The sequence below is a fragment of the Ammospiza caudacuta genome, chromosome 30 (genome assembly GCF_027887145.1).
Source record: "Ammospiza caudacuta isolate bAmmCau1 chromosome 30, bAmmCau1.pri, whole genome shotgun sequence".
Taxonomy (NCBI): Eukaryota; Metazoa; Chordata; class Aves; order Passeriformes; family Passerellidae; genus Ammospiza; species Ammospiza caudacuta.
The window spans coordinates 3,686,898-3,703,020 of NC_080622.1; the positions used below are offsets into that span (position 1 = coordinate 3,686,898).

Genomic DNA, 16,123 nt, shown 5'->3' on the forward strand with positions numbered 1-16,123 from the left:
CTGGGATTTTCACCCCTAAATCTGCCCCTCAATCCCCCGCCAAATCTCCATTTCCCAATTTCCCCTCAGCCCCTCCAAATTCCCAATTCTCTGATTCTTCCTTAGCCCCTCCAAATTGCCAATTCCCAAATTCTTCCTCAGCCCCCCCCCCAAAATTCTCAATTCTCAGGCTCCTCCTCAGCCATTTCACCCCCAAATCTGCCCCTCAACCCCCCCAAATTGCCAATTCCCAAATTCCTCCTCAGCCATTTCACCCCCCCAAATCTGCCCCTCAATCCCTTTGAAATTCCCATTTCCCAGATTCCCTCTCAGCCCCTCCCAAATTCCCAATTCCCAAATTCCTCCTCAACCTCTCCAAAATCATCAATTCTCAGACTCCTCCTCAGCCATTTCACCCCCAAATCTGCCCCTCATTCCCCCCCAAATCCCCAATTCCCAGATTCTTCCTCAGCCCCTCCAAATTGCCAATTCCCAAATTCTTTCTCATCCCTTTCCCCCCCAAATCTTTCCCTCAATGCCCCCCAAATTCCCAGCTCCCCCCAATGAACAGCAAACCCCCAATCCCTGCAGGCTCCCAGCCCTTTCACCCCCAAATCTGCCCCTCAGAGCCCCCCAAATCCTGGCCCCCAGCCCTCCCCAAACAGCAGCGACCCCAATTCCCAAGCCCTGGAGCTCCCCAAGCCTTTCACCCCTAAATCTGCTCCACAGTCACCCCCAAACTGTCACTTTTACCCCCAAATATTCTCCCCAAATTACCACCAGAACCCCAATTCCCAACCCTGGAGCTCCCCAAGCTTTTCACCCCTAAATCTGCTCCACAGTCACCCCCAAACTGTCACTTTTACCCCCAAATATTCTCCCCAAATTACCACCAGAACCCAAATTCCCAACCCCTGGAGCTTTCCAAGCCTTTCACCCCTAAATCTGCTCCACAGTCACCCCCAAACTGTCACTTTTACCCTCAAATATTCTCCCCAAATTACCACCAGAACCCAAATTCCCAACCCCTGGAGCTTTCCAAGCCTTTCACCTCTAAATCTGCTCCAGTCACCCCCAAACTGCCACTTTTACCCCCAAATATCCTCCCAAATTACCACCAGAACCCCAATTCCCAACCCCTGGAGCTCTCCAAGCCTTTCACCTCTAAATCTGCTCCAGTCACCCCCAAACTGTCACTTTCACCCCCAAATATTCTCCCCAAATTACCACCAGAACCCCAATTCCCAAGCCCTGGAGCTCTCCAAGCTTTTCACCCCTAAATCTGCTCCACAGTCACCCCCAAACTGTCACTTTTACCCCCAAATATCCTCCCAAATTACCACCAGAACCCCAATTCCCAACCCCTGGAGCTCCCCAAGCCTTTCACCTCTAAATCTGCTCCAGTCACCCCCAAACTGTCACTTTTACCCCCAAATATCCTCCCCAAATTACCACCAGAACCCCAATTCCCAACCCCGGAGCCCCCCAGCCCCATAGGGACGTTGCTATAAAGATGTCCCTGAAGGCCACCAAGGCCACCAGCCCTGTCACCGAGCTGCTCCAATGGCACAGGATGACCCCCGGGAGCCCTTCCTTCCTCCTGAGGAAATTCCAGACTCCAGGAGAAGGGGGGGTTCCCCTCAATGCCCAAACCCCAAACCCCTCCTTGGAGCTGGCACACCCCGGAGCGTGTGGAAAGACAAATAATCCCTAATTAATTTCACTCGTCCTGCCAAGAACCGATGGTTTCCTGCTCGAGAAATTTCCCGGCAGCGCCGTTCCCCCGTTTTCCGCCGGCTGCCAGGGCGGGAGAGGGGCAGGGCCGGCCCTGGGGCACCTCTTATCTCCTGCCCGCAGCCCTCGGCTCCTTTTGGAGCGGCAGAGTCACCCCCGGGCACCTCCTCGGTGTCACCACCCCCGGTGCCACCACCCCCGGTGCCACCACCCCCGGTGCCACCCCCAGACTCGGAGCAGCATCATGGGCAACTGTGTCCCCGTGGTGAGTGACATCCCCCGCCCCAAATTCCTGTCCCTGGTGGTGGCACATCCCCCAGGAGGGGAGGGCTGGGGGGGGGCACGGGGGGGGTCCTTGGTGTGAGGAGGAAAATGGGGGTCCCCCAGTGCTGAGGAGGGTGATGGGGATCCTCTCCAGTGGGGTTTGGGGGTGTTGAGTGGGGTTTAGGGGGTCTCTGGTGCTGAGTGGGGTCACAGGAGTCCCCAGTTCTGAGCAGGATCATGGGGGTCCCCAGTGCCCAGTGGGGTTTGGGGGATTTTTGGGGTTTGGGGGATTTTTGGGGTTTAGGAGTCCCCAGCACTGAGCAGAACCATGGGGGTCCCCAGTTCTGAGCAGGATCATGGGAGTCCCCAGTACCCAGTGGGGTTTGGGGAATTTTTGGGGTGTAGGAGTCCCCCAGAACTGAATAGAGCCCTGAGGGTCCCCCAATGCTGAGGAGGGTCATGGGGATCTCCTCCAGTGGGGTTTAGGGGGTCTCTGGTGATGAGTGGGGTCACAGGAGTCCCAAATTCTGAGCAAGATCATGGAAATCCCCAGTGCTCAGTGGGATATTTTAGGGGATTTTAGGGGTTTAGGAGTCCCCCAGGACTGAGCAGAATCATGGGGGTCCCCAGTTCTGAGCAGGATCATGGGAGTTTCCAGTGGGATTTAGGGGGATTTTAGGGGATCCCTGGTGATGAATGGGGTCGCAGGAGTCCCAAATTCTGAGCAGGATCATGGGAGTCCCCAGTGCCCAGTGGGGTTTGGGGAATTTTTGGGGTTTAGGAGTCCCCCAGAACTGAATAGAGCCCTGAGGGTCCCCCAGTGCTGAGGAGGGTCATGGGGATCTCCTCCGGTGGGGTTTGGGGGTGTTGAGTGGGGTTTAGGGATTCCCTGGTGCTGAGTGGGGTCACAGGAGTCCCAAATTCTGAGCAAGATCATGGAAATCCCCAGTGCTCGGTGGGATATTTTAGGGGATTTTAGGGGATTTTAGAGGTTTAGGAGTCCCCCAGAACTAAGCAGAGCCATGGGGGTCCCCAGTTCTGAGCAGGATCATGGGAATCCCCAGTGGGATTTAGGGGTGTTAATGGGGGTTTAGGGATTCCCTGGTGCTGAGTGGGGTCACGGGAGTCCCAAATTCTGAGCAGGATCATGGGGGTCCTCAGTGCCCAGTGGGGTTTAGGGGATTTTTGGGGTTTGGCAGTCAGACCCCTGAGGATCCCCAGTGCTCAGCAGGATCATGGGAGTTTCCAGTGGGATTTAGGGGGATTTTAGGGGATCCCTCGTGCTGAGTGGGGTCACAGGAGTCCCCAGTTCTGAGCAGGAATCCCCAGTGCTCCCCAGTGGGGTTTAGGGGATTTTAGGGGTTTAGGAGTCCCCAGCACTGAGCAGCGCCCTGAGAGTCCCCAGTTCTGGGCAGGACCGTGGGGCTCCGTGTCCCCGCCGGCTCTGTGTGCACCCTCCGGGCTCTGCATCCTCCCCGGGTCCCTCCTGGCAGAAAACGGCGCCATCCCGGCCCCCGTGTGTCCCTCCCTGATAACCCAGCCCTGCCCAGCCCTGCCCGCCGTCCCCACGGTGCCACCAGGGCCATGTGCCACCCTCCCCACGCCCACCCACAGACCCCCGGCATCCTGGAGACCGCGAGCTCCCTGGACCTGGAGGAAATCATGGGCGACCTCTCCTACGACGACAACACCTCCAGCAACGACACCCTCCTGGATTACGGCGCCGCGCCGTGCCACAACCACTTCTGTCCCCTCTTCCAGCGCGTCGCCCCCCCTTTCCTGGCCGCCACCAGCGTCGCGGCCGCGCTGGCCACCGGCGCCTTGCTGGTGGCCCTGGCCAAGCGTCCCCAAGCGTGGCGGTGGCCGCAGAGCCGGGCGCTGGTGGCGCAGCTGGCGCTGGGCACGGCGCTGTTCGCGGCGCTGCTGCCCGCGCTGGCGGCGGGCGCGGCGCGGGGTTGGCACCTGGGCACGGGGCTGTGCCGCCTCACGCACCTCCTGTGGCACTGGAGCGTCTTCGCCCAGGCGCTGCTGGTGGCCAGCGGCTCCTGCAGCACCGCCTGGGCTCGCTGGGACCCGCGGAGCCGCCGCTTGGCCGTGGCACTGTGGGCATCGGCGCTGCTCTTGGCCGCTCCGGCCGCGCTGGTCAGCGGGGTGGCAGCGGGCACCGCGTGTGTCCGGCGCGCCGTGGGCATCCTGGCACCGCTGTACGTGCTGCACCTGGCGCTGTGCCTGTGCCTGCTGCTGCTGCTGCCCGCGGCGTTGCTGCTGGCCGCGCTGGCCGTGCCGCGCCTCAGGGGGAACGGAGCCGGGCTCGCCTGGCTCTTCCTGGGGCTCTGGGCGCCCTACGGAGCGGGGCTGGCCGCGGAGCTCCTGCTGCAGGCCGGGCTGCTCCAGCCCACCTGCGGCTCCTTCGAGCGCTTCGACACGGCGCTGGGGCTGAGCGAGGCGCTGGGCGTGCTGCACTGCGGCCTCGGGCCCCTGGCGCTGCTGCTCGGCCGGAGCTGCCGCCGCCATGTGGGTGCTGCCGGGGGCTGCTGAGAGCCGGGGGATAATGGGGAGATCCGGGGGTACGGAGCTCCGGGGGCTGCTGAGAGCCAGGGGATAATCGGGAGATCCGGGGCTACGGAGCTCCGGGGGCTGCTGAGAGCCGGGGGATAATCGGGAGATCCGGGGCTACGGAGCTCCGGGAATGCCGAGTTTCGGGACTGCCGAGCTCCGACGGCTGCTGAGATCCGGGGGCCTCTGAGCTCCCGGGACTGCCGAGCTCCGGGAATGCCGAGCTCCAGGGGCTGCTGAGCTCGGGGGGATACGGAGCTCCGGGAATGCTGAGCTCCAGGAATGCCCCGATCCGGGACTGCTGAGCTCCGGGAATCCTGAGCTCCGAAGCTGCCGAGATCCCGGAAATGCCGAGCTCCGGGAATGCTGAGCTCCGGGATTGCCGAGCTCCGGGAATTCCGAGATCCGGGGAATGCCGAGCTCCCGGGAATGCTGAGCTCCGGGAATGCCGAGCTCCGGGATTGCCGAGCTCCCGGGAATTCCGAGATCCCGGGAATGCCGAGCTCCGGGAATGCTGAGCTCCGGGATTGCCAAACTCCGGGACTGCCGAGCTCCGGGACTGCCGAGCTCCGGGAATGCTGAGCTCCGGGGGATACGGAGCTCCCGGGAATGCCGAGCTCCGGGGGACAGGGAGCTCCGGGAATTCCGAGATCCGGGGAATGCCGAGCTCCGGGACTGCCAAGATCCGGGGGCTGCCCCACGGAACCAAACGGACCCACGGCACCGGACTGGACCCCCAGCACTGAGTCCCGGTCCCCCCGCGCCACACTCGGACCCCTGGCACAAGCCTTGGCACTCTGGATCCCGGGCACCAACCTTGGCCACCCAGCACTGACCCCTGGCCAGCTGGCACAAGCCTTGGCACCCTGGCATCAGCCTCTGGCCCCACAGTGCCCCCACAGCGTCTGTCCCATACCCAGCACTCCCCCAGCATCCCCCGTTCTGTGCCCCCTGCCCTCTGTCCCCTCCCTTGGGGTCTCTTTGGGGCCGGACCCCCCGACTGCCCAGCACAGAAAGCCTTGGGGTGCCTCAGGCTGCCCAGGGGGGTCACCCCAAACTCCAGAGGGGGGGGGGATCTTGGAAGTGATGGGATTTTTCCCATCTCTCGTGACAAGCCAAGAGGATGCAGCGGGAATTAAACACAACAAACACAACTGCCTGAGGCACTGCTCCAGCCCAGTTAATGAACTGGATGGGACTGGGAGGTGATGGGGAGGACGGGAAACGGAGGGGTGTGGGCTCCTCGTGCCTCCAAATTGGCAGCAGAAGTTCCTGAGGGAGCTTGGAGCCTGCCAGGGGGGCAGTGGGGGCATTTCCACCCAAAACCCACGAGGGCCAGCGCGTGCAGTCACGGGGGTGACACGGGCACAGCAGAGGGGACAATGGGGCTGCTCTGCCCGAGCCAAGCCCTGCAGGAGCTGGGGGCTCATCCCTGCTAAACCGGGGGGCTGATCAGTGGGGAATGAGCCCACGTCGTCCCCAGAATTGGGGATCCATCAAACCCCTGCAGGGACTCGACACCCCCAGCCCGGCACCATCATTTGGGGCAGGCAAAACCTTCCCCCTTCCCACCTGCCTGTCCCCTTGGGTCACCGTGGTCACCCCAGGACACTCGGCCACCAGGGCTCCATCTCAGTCCCCTGGGGCAGGACAGACAGAGCAGAATTCAGGATGTGCCCCCAAACTGGCTCAGGGCAGGGGAGACAGGGGAACCTTTCCTTGTACCCCTCAGATGATTCCAAATCGAAGCGCATCCCTCCAACGGGGGTTTTTCACAGCAGGCACACCTGGGGAAGGAGTGTTGGGGTCATCACCCAGGTGGGCACATGGCTGGGGTGTCCTTGTCACCCCGGTGGGGGGGACACAAAGCCAGAGCCCAGCCCCAAGGGGAGCCCCGTGCAGGCGGGTGACCCCAGGTCTTGTGGCACGGCCGCGTGATGCCATGAAATCACCCATGCCAGGCATGAAATCACCCACCTTGGGCATGAAATCGCCCCTCCCGGGCATGCCAGGCTGCTGCGGCTGGGATTGGGGACATCCCCCTGACAGTCCCCTCCCCTCCTCGAGCACATAAACTCAGCGGCAGCGCCGAGCCCGCCCGGCTCCAGCACCGACCATGGGCCTCCTGCAGCTCTGGCTGCCCGTCCTGGCCGTGCTCACAGGGATGGTGGCCCAGGAAGGTAGGGGGGACACCAGGGTGGGGGACAGGAGCTGGATGGTGGCCCAGGAAGGTGGGGGAACACTGAGGTTGGGGACAGGAGCCAGCACAGGGCAGGTCCAGGGGGACGTGGCAGCAGCCCTCGGATCTCTCTCGGCCAGCAGGGCTGGAGGATGCTGGAGCAGGGGACAGCCAGAGAGGGCTGTGGGACACGCCAGCCTCCCAGCACGTCACCTCTGTTGTCCCCAGACCTGTACCGAAAGGTGTTCGTGTTCCGGAAGGATCCCAGCGACGCCTACGTGGTGCTGCAGGCGCAGCTGGAGCAGCCCCTGCGCAACTTCACCGTGTGCCTGCGCTCCTACACCGACCTCAGCCGGCCCCACAGCCTCTTCTCCTACGCCACCAAAGGCCAGGACAACGAGATCCTGCTCTTCAAGCCCAAACCCGAGGAGTACCGCTTCTACGTGGGGGGAAAGTTTGTCACCTTCCGCGTCCCCGAGGGCCGCAGGGAGTGGGAGCACGTCTGCGCCAGCTGGGAATCCTCCACGGGCATCGCCGAGTTCTGGCTCAACGGGAAGCCCTGGCCGAGGAAGGGGCTGCAGAGGGGCTACACGGTGGGGGCCACGGCTGCCATCCTGCTGGGACAGGAGCAGGACAGTTTTGGGGGTGGCTTTGACCTCTACAACTCCTTCTCAGGGGAGCTGACCGACGTTTACCTGTGGGACGCGGGGCTGTCGCCGGATAAGATGCGCGCGGCCTTCCTGTCCCTGCGCCTGCCGCCCGCGCTGCTGGCCTGGAACAGCCTCAGCTACCAGGTCAAGGGAGATGTGGTGGTGAAACAGCGGCTCCGGGAGGTGCTGGGGGCCTGAGGGTTGTGGGTGGCCTCGGTCCCGCCGTCCCCTCCTCGCCCTTTGTCGCTCACACCCGCACCCCGTCACCTCTACAACCCAACACGAGGAAGGTTCCTCACCTGGGGACTGGGTCACTCTGAGTGCCACCAACACCCAGGGCGCCCGTTCCCCATCCCACACCCCACAAGCTGCCCCATGGCCGTCCCTGCACGGGCAGGACACGGATCCAGCGGCTCCAGCGCTGCCCAGCCCCACGCGGAGCCAGGAAGGGGAAGGCTCCTCCCTTGGGGACAGGGGGATTGTCCCCAAAGCCAGTCCCCGCCACGCTCACACGCCATTTCCCAACAGTCCTGGGGCTTGGGGACGAAGGTCAGTGTCACCACCAGTCACTGTCACTCCTCGGAGCGGCTCTGGGTGGCTCTGAGGTCCCCCCTTTCCCACGGTGGTGACAGTGGCCGGGTTTGGCGGTGCCATGGGGCCGCTGTGGCTCTGCCTCCTCATCCTCACCGCGCTCTTCGGTCCCACGGCCCCACAAGGTAGTGGCACGGGGACACCCTGGGGGGCATGGGGACATGCAGGGCGGGTTGTGAGGGCAGTGGGGCACCCTGAGTGCTCCCAAAGGGTGCAGGGTGGGGGCAAAGGCGGCATGGAGGAACCCACAGGGGCACCCCGAGCTCTGCAAGGGAGGAACGTGCAGGGCACAGCCTGCAGGAGGGGGCACGATGGCAAAGGGGCACCCTGAGGACAGAAATGGGGGTTGGCAGGTGTTGACACTCAACACCCCGTGCCACAGCTGGTGGTGGTGGCACCCACGCCGGGTGCTGGATGTCACCTCTGTCGATGTCACCTCCCGCAGACCTGGGCAGCTCGGTGTTTGTGTTCCCCCGAGAGTCCCAAAGCGCCCACGTGCAGGTGACAGCAACGCTGGAGAAGCCCCTGAACAACTTCACCGTGTGCCTCAAATCCTACACCGACCTCAGCCGGCCCTACAGCCTCTTCTCCTACGCCACCAAAAAACAGAGCAACGAGATCCTGCTCTTCAAGCCCAAACCTGGCCAGTACGACTTCAACGTGGGCAACCAGTTCTTGTCCTTCAGGATGCCTGAAAACCTCGGGGAGGTCGAGCACGTCTGTGTCAGCTGGGAATCCTCCACGGGCATCGTGAGCTTCTGGCTCAACGGGAAGCCCTGGCCCAGGAAGGGGCTGCAAAAAGGATACACGGTGGGAGTGCCAGCATCCATCGTGCTGGGGCAGGACCAGGACAGCTTTGGGGGTGGTTTTGATGCCAAGCAGTCCTTGGTGGGGGAGATTTCATCCGTGTACATGTGGGACATGGGGATCTCCACCACGGAGGTGGTGTCGGCCCTGTATGACACACCTGGCCAAACCCCCCTTTTTGGCTGGAACAATTTCCCCTACAAGACCGTGGGAGAGGTGTACCTGAAGCCCTGAGGTTGTGGGGGGTGTCCCCAATCCCTGCTGTATAACCCCCTCCCCAAAAGCCACCCAACATTGCATAAATGGAGAAATGTGTTTTCAGGGTTCTTGTAGTTTTTAGGGGTGGGGGAGTGGGTTGAGGCCCCCCAAGGCAAAGCTCTGGGGGTGCAGTCCTGGAGCCCTTGGGGGGTTTCAGCCCCATGTCCCTGGGGGATTCAGACCCAGAGCTCTGGGGGTGCAGTTCTGGAGCCCTTAGGGGGTTCAGCCCCGTGTCCCGGGAGATTCAGCCCCCCATTCCTGCATTCCCCCAGTCCTGCAGACCCTTGTCCCGGCGGGTTCCAGCTCGCTGTCCCGGAGGTTCAGCCCCGTATCCCACAGCCCCGCGTCCCGCCGCGGCCCCGCAGCTGCGGGTCTCCCCCTCGTCCCCACGACACCCACCCGACCTCCCCCGTGTCCCCACTGTCCCCTGTGTCACCGCCGCGCCACCTCCGTCGCTCGCTGCGGCTTCTCCGGGCCCAGCTCCGCCCCAGCTCCGGCTTCGGTCCCCTCAGCTCCGGCCCCAGCTCCGGCCCCGGTCCCGCTCCACCTCAGCTCGGACCCAGCTCCTCTCAGCTCCGCCTCAGCTCCGGCCTCGCTCTCCCTCAGCTCGGATCCAGCTCCGGCCCCGGTCCCGCTCCACCTCAGCTCGGACCCAGCTCCTCTCAGCTCCGCCTCAGCTCCGGCCTCGCTCTCCCTCAGCTCGGATCCAGCTCTGTTCCCGCTCCACCTCAGCTCGGACCCAACTCCGGCCCCGGTCCCCTCAGCTCCGGTCCCGCTCCCCCTCAGCTCCGGTCCCGTTTCCCTCAGCTCCGGCCCAGTTCCGCCTCAACTCCGCCTCAATTCCGCCACATCCCGGGCCTGGCTCCGCCTCAGCTCCGGCCCAAACCCGGCCCCGCTCCGCCTCAGCTCCGCCTCAGCTCGGACCCAACTCCGCCTCAGCTCCGCCTCAGCCCGAGCCCGGCCCGTTCTCGCTCCGCCCCGCGCGGCCTACCCGGTGTGACGGGGCCGGGGGGACACCGGGGCGGCGGGAACGGAGCGAGGCCGGGGCCCCGGAGCTGCGGCCTGTGGGGACGGGGGGAACCCCGAGCTGGGCCCGGGGCGCTGAACGGGGGTCCCGGGGGGCTGATGAGGTTGGGAGTCTGAATTGGGGCACCCGGTTAAACTGTGCTGAGTAGGATGGGTGTGAGGGTCCTGACATGTGGGGTGTCAATTGAGGGGTCTGAATTTGGGGGGATTTGGGGTGCAGGGGAGTTTGGGGTACCCTGGTCATGTTCTCCAGGGTGGGGTTTTGGGGGGCCCAGGCGTCCTGACATGAGGGGTGTCAATTGAGGGGCCTGAATTTGGGGTTTATTTGGGAGTTCTGGGGGGTGCAGGGGAGTTTGGGGCACCCTCGTCATGTTCTCCAGGGTGGGGTTTTGGGGTCCCAGGGGTTCTTGACATGGGAGGTCTCAATTGAGGGGTCTGGGGGCTTCATTTGGTGGTCCCAGGAGTCCTCACAAGGGGGTCCACGAGACTGTGGGGTACCCTGGCCACATTCTCCAGGGTGTGGTTTTGGGGGTTCTGATATAGGGGGTCTGAATTGGGGAGTCTGGGGGTCTTGACCTGGGGGATCCTGGGGACATGGCCAGGTTCTCCAGGGGTTTGGTTTTGGGGAACTGGGGGTCCTGATGGGCAGGGTCTGAGCTGGGGGTCTGGGGGCTTTATTTAGGGCTCCCAAGGCTCTTGGCCAGGGGGTTTTGTGGGTGGTATTGGGGCTTCTGGAGGCGTGGAGGGGGGATGGTGTTGAGGGGTCTTGGGGGCCTGAGCTGGGGGTCCCATATCCGAAATGGGGGTTCCAGGGGTCCTGACCTGGGGGCTCTGAGGGTCCCCAGAGCAGCAGTGTCCCCTGTCCCCCCCCGCCACAGGCCATGGGTGCATTGGAGCCCCCCAATTTCTCGTGGGTGGTCGAGGGGCGGCTGGCGGGGCTGGCGATGCCGCGGGAGCCGGGGCACTACCGGTACCTGCGGGAGCGCGGCGTGCGACACCTGGTGTCCCTGACGGAGCGGGCCCCGCCGCACCACGGCTGCTGTCCCCAAATCCAGCTGCACCGGCTCCGCATCGCCGACTTCACCCCGCCGAGCCCCGAGCAGATCCAGAGCTTCCTGCAGATCGTGGAGGAGGCCAATGGCCGCGGCGAGGTATGGCCGGGGACACCCGGGGGAGGGGACAGCGAGGGGACACCTGGGGGACAACTGTGGGAAGACACTGGTGGGGCAGCTGGGGGAGAGTGGAGGGGACAATTGGGGTGGTGACACAGAAGGGAAGACACCAGGAGAGACACCAGGGGAGGGGACACTTGGGAAGACATCTGAGGGAACACTTTGGGACACCTTGAGGAGGTGGCACGTCGGGGTGGGGAACACCTTGAGGGCTGGAGGGGGACCTCAGCAGGGTGACACCTCAGGGAGGAGGGACACCTTGAGGAGGGATGTTTGGAAAGATGGCACCTTGGTGGTGGGGGACATTTTGGAGGGGGTGACACCTTGGGAGATGGACACCGCTTGAGGAATGACACCTTGGGAGGGTGACACCTTGGGAGGGTGACACCACTTGAGGAATGACACCTTGGGAGATGGTCACTCCTTCAGGAATGACACTTTGGGAGGGTGACACCTGGCGGGGAGCACACACCTGTGGTAGGGCTGTGACACCTGGTGGCTGTGACATCTCAGGGAGTTGTCACTTCAAGAAGGGACACCTAAGAAGATGCGGGGAGGGGGTGACAGAAGGTGACACCAGGCAGAAATCCCATGTGGGCAGCGCCAAAATGGGCATCACCTGTCACTCAGAGGGGCACGTGGGCATCCAGCAGTGCCACCCACAGCTGTGTCCCTGTGCCCAGGCCGTGGCAGTGCACTGCATGCTGGGCCATGGCAGGACTGGCACGCTGCTGGCCTGTTACCTGTGCAAGGAGCAGCACCTGGCAGGGGGCGATGCCATCCGTGAGATCCGGCGCCTCCGGCCCGGCTCCATCGAGACCTCAGAGCAGGAAGAGGCCGTGCTCCACTTCTGCCAGTGCCTGGGGTAGGTGCCACCCTCCTGGGTGGTCCCCTGCCCAATTTGTGGCTCCCAAATGTCCCCAGTCCTCTCTCACTGGTGGCATTTTCCCCTCCACAGCGCTGGCAAGGAGAGCTGAGATCATGGATGGCGTCCATGGAACTGGGCACCTTGAGGTGCCAGGCGTGCCCAGCCCTGTCTGTCACCTCCTGCATTAAAGGACTGGCCTGTGGCTTCTCTCCAGGTCTGGTTTTGGGGTACACGCTGCGGGGGATGCTCTGCTGGGCACCTCCAGACCCAGCTTGGTTGGCAGCTGCATCCTGGGATTTGGGGTCCTGGCTCTGGGTTTGGGGTTCCTCAGGGTTCTGGTTCTGAATTCTGGCTTTGAGATCCTTCAGGGCCCTGAATTTGGGGTCAGTCAGGGTGCCAATTCTGGGGTTTTTCAGGATCCTGGCTCTGGGGTCCTGGGCTTGGGGTTCCTCAGGGTTCTGGTTCTGGATCCCAGCTTTGAGCTCCCTCAGGGCCCTGAATTTGGGGTCAGTCAGGGTGCCAATTCTGGGGTTGTTCAGGATCCTGGCTCTGGGGTCTCTTGGGTTCCCAGTTCTTGGTTCCTGGCTCTGGATCCTGGCTTTGGGGTTCCTCAGGGTTCTGGTTCTGAATTCTGGCTTTGAGCTCCCTCAGGGGCCTGGGTTTGGGGTCATTCAGGGTCCCAATTCTGGGGTTGTTTGGGATCCTGGCTCTGGGGTCTTGGGTTTGGGGTTCCTCAGGGTTCTGGTTCTGGATCCTGGGTTTGAGCTCCCTCAGGGCCCTGAATTTGGGGTCAGTCAGGGTCCCAATTCTGGGGTTGTTTGGGATCCTGGCTCTGGGGTCCCTTGGGCTGGTGGCTCTGGGGTCCTGGGCTTGGGGTTCCTCAGGGTTCTGGTTCTGGATCCTGGCTTTGAGCTCCCTCAGGGGCCTGGGTTTGGGGTCATTCAGGGTCCCAGTTCTGGGGTTGTTCGGGATCCTGGCTCTGGGGTTCCTTGGGTTCCCAGCTCTTGGCTCCTGGCTCTGGATCCTGGCTTTGGGGTCCCAGCTCTGTGTCCTGACTCAGGGGTTCCTCAGAGTCCTGGTTCCAGGATTTTGAGTCTGGGGTCTCTCAGGGTTGTGGTTCTGGGATCTCTTGGTGTCCCAGCTCTGGGGTCTCTCTGGGTTCTGGCTTTGGGGTCCAACTCCGAGTTCTGGCTCTGGGATCCTGTGGGGTGCTCATTCTGGGGTATCTCAGGGTCCCAACTCTGGGTCCTGGCTCTGGATTCTGGCTTTGGAATCCTCACTTTGGGGCTTTGGCTTTGGGGTCCCAAATCTGGGTCCTGGCTCTGGGTTCTGGCTTTGGGGTCTTAGATCTGGGTCCTGGCTTTAGGTCCTGGCTTTGGGGACTTGCTTTGGGGTCCCAGCTCTGGGTTCTGGCTTTGGGGTCTTGGCTTTGGGGTCCCAAATCTGGGTCCTGGCTCTGGGTTCTGGCTTTGGAGTTTTGGCTTTGGGGTCTTAGATCTGGGTCCTGGCTCTGAGTTCTGACTTTGGGGTCCCAAATCTGGGTCCTGGCTCTGAGTTCTGACTTTGGGGTCCCAAATCTGGGTCCTGGCTCTGAGTTCTGACTTTGGGGTCCCAAATCTGGGTCCTGGCTCTGGGCTCTGTCTTTGGAATCCTCACTTTGGGGCCTTGGTTTTGGAGTCCTGATTCTGCGTTCTGGCTTGGAGTCCTCACTTTGGGGCTTTGGCTTTGGTGTCCCAAATCTGGATCCTGGCTCTGGGTTCTGGCTTTGGGGTCTTAGATCTGGGTCCTGGCTCTGGGTCCTGGCTTTGGGGACTTGCTTTGGGGTCCCAGCTCTGGGTCCTGGCTCTGGGTTCTGGCTTTGGGGTCTTGGCTTTGGGGTCCCAAATCTGGGTCCTGGCTCTGAGTTCTGACTTTGGGGTCCCAAATCTGGGTCCTGGCTCTGAGTTCTGACTTTGGGGTCCCAAATCTGGGTCCTGGCTTTGGGTTCTGACTTTGGACTCCTCATTCTGGGGCCTTGGCTTTAGGGTCTTAGATCTGGGTCCTGGCTTTGGGGTCCCTCAGGGTGCTGTTTTTGGGGTCCCATGGGATCCCAGCTCTGGGGTGGTTCTGGCTCTGGGGTCCTTCAGGGCCCACGAGCAGCCCCCCCAGCGCTGTCACCTGCCAGTGCCCCAATGCCACGTGGAGGGTGACAAGCGTGTCAGCGCCCGGGGGCCGAGCCGGGACGTTGGTGCTTAAAGTGTAGCTTAGCCGGAATTGAGGCATCTCCATCCAAAAATCCAATCCTGGAAATCTCTTCTCAGCTGCTCCTAACCTTGGTGGCATTTAAATCCTGGTTGGAAGCAGTGTCGCCGTCCCCATTTCCGGGCGGGTGGCACATGGCGCGGGCACAACGGGGGCCAGCGCCTCAACCAGCAGCTCCACAGTCCCCAAAAGTTCCTTTGGAACGCCACAATGTCACCATTCTCCTTTGGGGACAAGGTGCCAGGGTGGTGACACTGAGGTGGTGACATTGGTGTGGTGACACCGGGCACTGCTGGCAATCCAGCTGTGCCCTGCCCAGATGTGCCCAGAATTGGGAAGGGGAAGGGCCAGAATTTGTGGGGTCACTCCAAAACTCTGGGGCCACCCAGCTGGCCCTGGTGGCCCATGGTGGGGTTTTGGGGACACCAGTGTCCCCAGGATGATGCCACAGCGAGGCCACACGTATGGGGGGCACATACCCAGGGCACAGCCAGTTTGGGGTGTCCATCCCTGCATGGGGACCAGCACGGGGACAATGGGGACACAGTGGGGACAGTGTGGCTGTGATGGGGACACTGTGGCCGCGGTGGCAGTGCCGGACAGCGATGCCCAGCCTAAGCTCACATGGGGGGCACATACCCAGGGCACAGCCAGTTTGGGGTGTCCATCCCTGCGTGGGGACCAGCATGGGGACAATGGGGACACAGTGGGGACAGTGTGGCTGTGATGGGGACACCGTGGCCGCGGTGGCAGTGCCGGACAGCGATGCCCAGCCTAAGCTCACATGGGCCGGAGCGGCCCAAAGCTGCTTACAGCAGAATTATTGCCCTTAACCCCGCTGACTCCACGCTGTCCTCAGAGTCCCCCGGGCTCAGGGGGCCAGGCCGGGCCAGGGGGGGCTCCAAGGACCCCCCACCCCCTCCAAGGAGGGCTGGGCTGGGGGGGCATCGCCCCAGTGTCACTCCCGGGGTGCCCATGTGGCCGGGCCGGTGTCACACGTGCGGGGTTTGCTGGTCCCTCGATGCTGGCTCTGAGCCGGGGACACAGCCAGGATGTCCCCTCTGTGTCCCCTCCTGTCCCCCCCCCCCAGGCTGGCGAGTGGCCCAGCTCCGGCTCAGCCCGCGGGATGGGGACATGGCACCGTGTGGGGACACATTTAGGGTGGGATTAGAGAGAGGGAGATGGGATGGGAAGGGTGAGCAGGGAGGGCTGGGACAGAGGGACACACAGAGGGGACATAGGGCTGGGCTTGCTTGTCACAGCCCTCAGTGCCACCCACCTGTCCCTGTGTCCCACCCAAACCCCAGCCACGTGTCCTGTCTGTGTCCCGTGCATGTGTCCCATCCATGTCCCACCCGTGTGTCCCCTCTTTGACCCACCACAGTCCCACCCCTGTGTCCCATCTGTGTCCCCTGGTCCCACCTCTGTCCCAGGAGTGTTTTTCCTGCGTGTCCTGCCCGTCTGTCCCACTCGTATCCCATCTGTGTCCCCTCCATGGTCCCGCCTGTGTGTCTCACCCGTGTGTCACCCCTGTGTCCTATTCATGACCCCTCGTGTCCCACTCTGTGTCCCACGTGTGTCCCACCCATGTGTCACCCCAGTGTACTCTTCATGACCCCTCGTGTCCCACCCTCTGTCCCACCCATGTGTCCCACTCGTGTCCTCCCTCTAGGTGCCCCTCCTTTAGCCCCCTGTGCTTCCCCCGCTCCCACCCGTGATCCCTCATGTGTCCCACCATGTCCCCCTCGCTTTCCCCCCCATATCCCCCTCCGTGTCACCCCACACGCCCCCCGCTCCC

The 16,123-nt window shown here is 63.0% G+C and overlaps 4 protein-coding genes across 5 annotated transcripts; all 4 read left to right on the forward strand.

Annotated features, from left to right (window-relative positions):
* Window positions 1-1,957: 1,957 nt before the first annotated feature.
* Window positions 1,958-4,515, forward strand: LOC131569436 (atypical chemokine receptor 1-like). The gene is made up of 2 exons (XM_058821645.1): window positions 1,958-1,978; window positions 3,592-4,515. The coding sequence occupies exons 1-2, from the start codon at window positions 1,958-1,960 to the stop codon at window positions 4,513-4,515; spliced, it is 945 nt and encodes a 314-aa protein (XP_058677628.1).
* Window positions 4,516-6,649: 2,134 nt separating this feature from the next.
* LOC131569437 (serum amyloid P-component-like) lies at window positions 6,650-7,571 on the forward strand. Its single transcript, XM_058821646.1, has 2 exons — window positions 6,650-6,713; window positions 6,941-7,571. The coding sequence occupies exons 1-2, from the start codon at window positions 6,650-6,652 to the stop codon at window positions 7,558-7,560; spliced, it is 684 nt and encodes a 227-aa protein (XP_058677629.1). The 3' UTR covers window positions 7,561-7,571.
* Window positions 7,572-7,933: 362 nt separating this feature from the next.
* LOC131569438 (mucosal pentraxin-like) lies at window positions 7,934-9,183 on the forward strand. Of its 2 annotated transcripts, none has more exons than XM_058821647.1 (2): window positions 7,934-8,078; window positions 8,399-9,183. In XM_058821647.1, exons 1-2 carry the CDS (start codon window positions 8,015-8,017, stop codon window positions 8,992-8,994), a joined length of 660 nt encoding a protein of 219 aa, XP_058677630.1. In that variant the 5' UTR covers window positions 7,934-8,014; the 3' UTR covers window positions 8,995-9,183. The 2 variants fall into 2 exon arrangements, with proteins under 2 accessions (XP_058677630.1, XP_058677631.1); XM_058821648.1 differs by having other exon boundaries at window positions 7,951-8,078; window positions 8,432-9,183.
* Window positions 9,184-9,923: 740 nt separating this feature from the next.
* Window positions 9,924-12,284, forward strand: DUSP23 (dual specificity phosphatase 23). The gene is made up of 4 exons (XM_058821660.1): window positions 9,924-10,148; window positions 10,923-11,195; window positions 11,900-12,081; window positions 12,175-12,284. Exons 2-4 carry the CDS (start codon window positions 10,926-10,928, stop codon window positions 12,191-12,193), a joined length of 471 nt encoding a protein of 156 aa, XP_058677643.1. The 5' UTR covers window positions 9,924-10,148; window positions 10,923-10,925; the 3' UTR covers window positions 12,194-12,284.
* Window positions 12,285-16,123: the final 3,839 nt, after the last annotated feature.

What these genes read in the sequence shown, in the direction of transcription:
- LOC131569437 (XM_058821646.1), top strand. Translation starts at nt 6,650, where the DNA reads ATGGGCCTCCTGCAGCTCTGGCTGCCCGTCCTGGCCGTGCTCACAGGG. An exon ending in AGGGATGGTGGCCCAGGAAG is followed by an intron (nt 6,714 to 6,940) that starts GTAGGGGGGACA and finishes TGTTGTCCCCAG; the next exon opens with ACCTGTACCGAAAGGTGTTC.
- DUSP23 (XM_058821660.1), top strand. Translation starts at nt 10,926, where the DNA reads ATGGGTGCATTGGAGCCCCCCAATTTCTCGTGGGTGGTCGAGGGGCGG. An exon ending in AGGCCAATGGCCGCGGCGAG is followed by an intron (nt 11,196 to 11,899) that starts GTATGGCCGGGG and finishes CCCTGTGCCCAG; the next exon opens with GCCGTGGCAGTGCACTGCAT.
- LOC131569438 (XM_058821647.1), top strand. Translation starts at nt 8,015, where the DNA reads ATGGGGCCGCTGTGGCTCTGCCTCCTCATCCTCACCGCGCTCTTCGGT. An exon ending in CGGTCCCACGGCCCCACAAG is followed by an intron (nt 8,079 to 8,398) that starts GTAGTGGCACGG and finishes CACCTCCCGCAG; the next exon opens with ACCTGGGCAGCTCGGTGTTT.
- LOC131569436 (XM_058821645.1), top strand. Translation starts at nt 1,958, where the DNA reads ATGGGCAACTGTGTCCCCGTG. An exon ending in TGGGCAACTGTGTCCCCGTG is followed by an intron (nt 1,979 to 3,591) that starts GTGAGTGACATC and finishes GCCCACCCACAG; the next exon opens with ACCCCCGGCATCCTGGAGAC.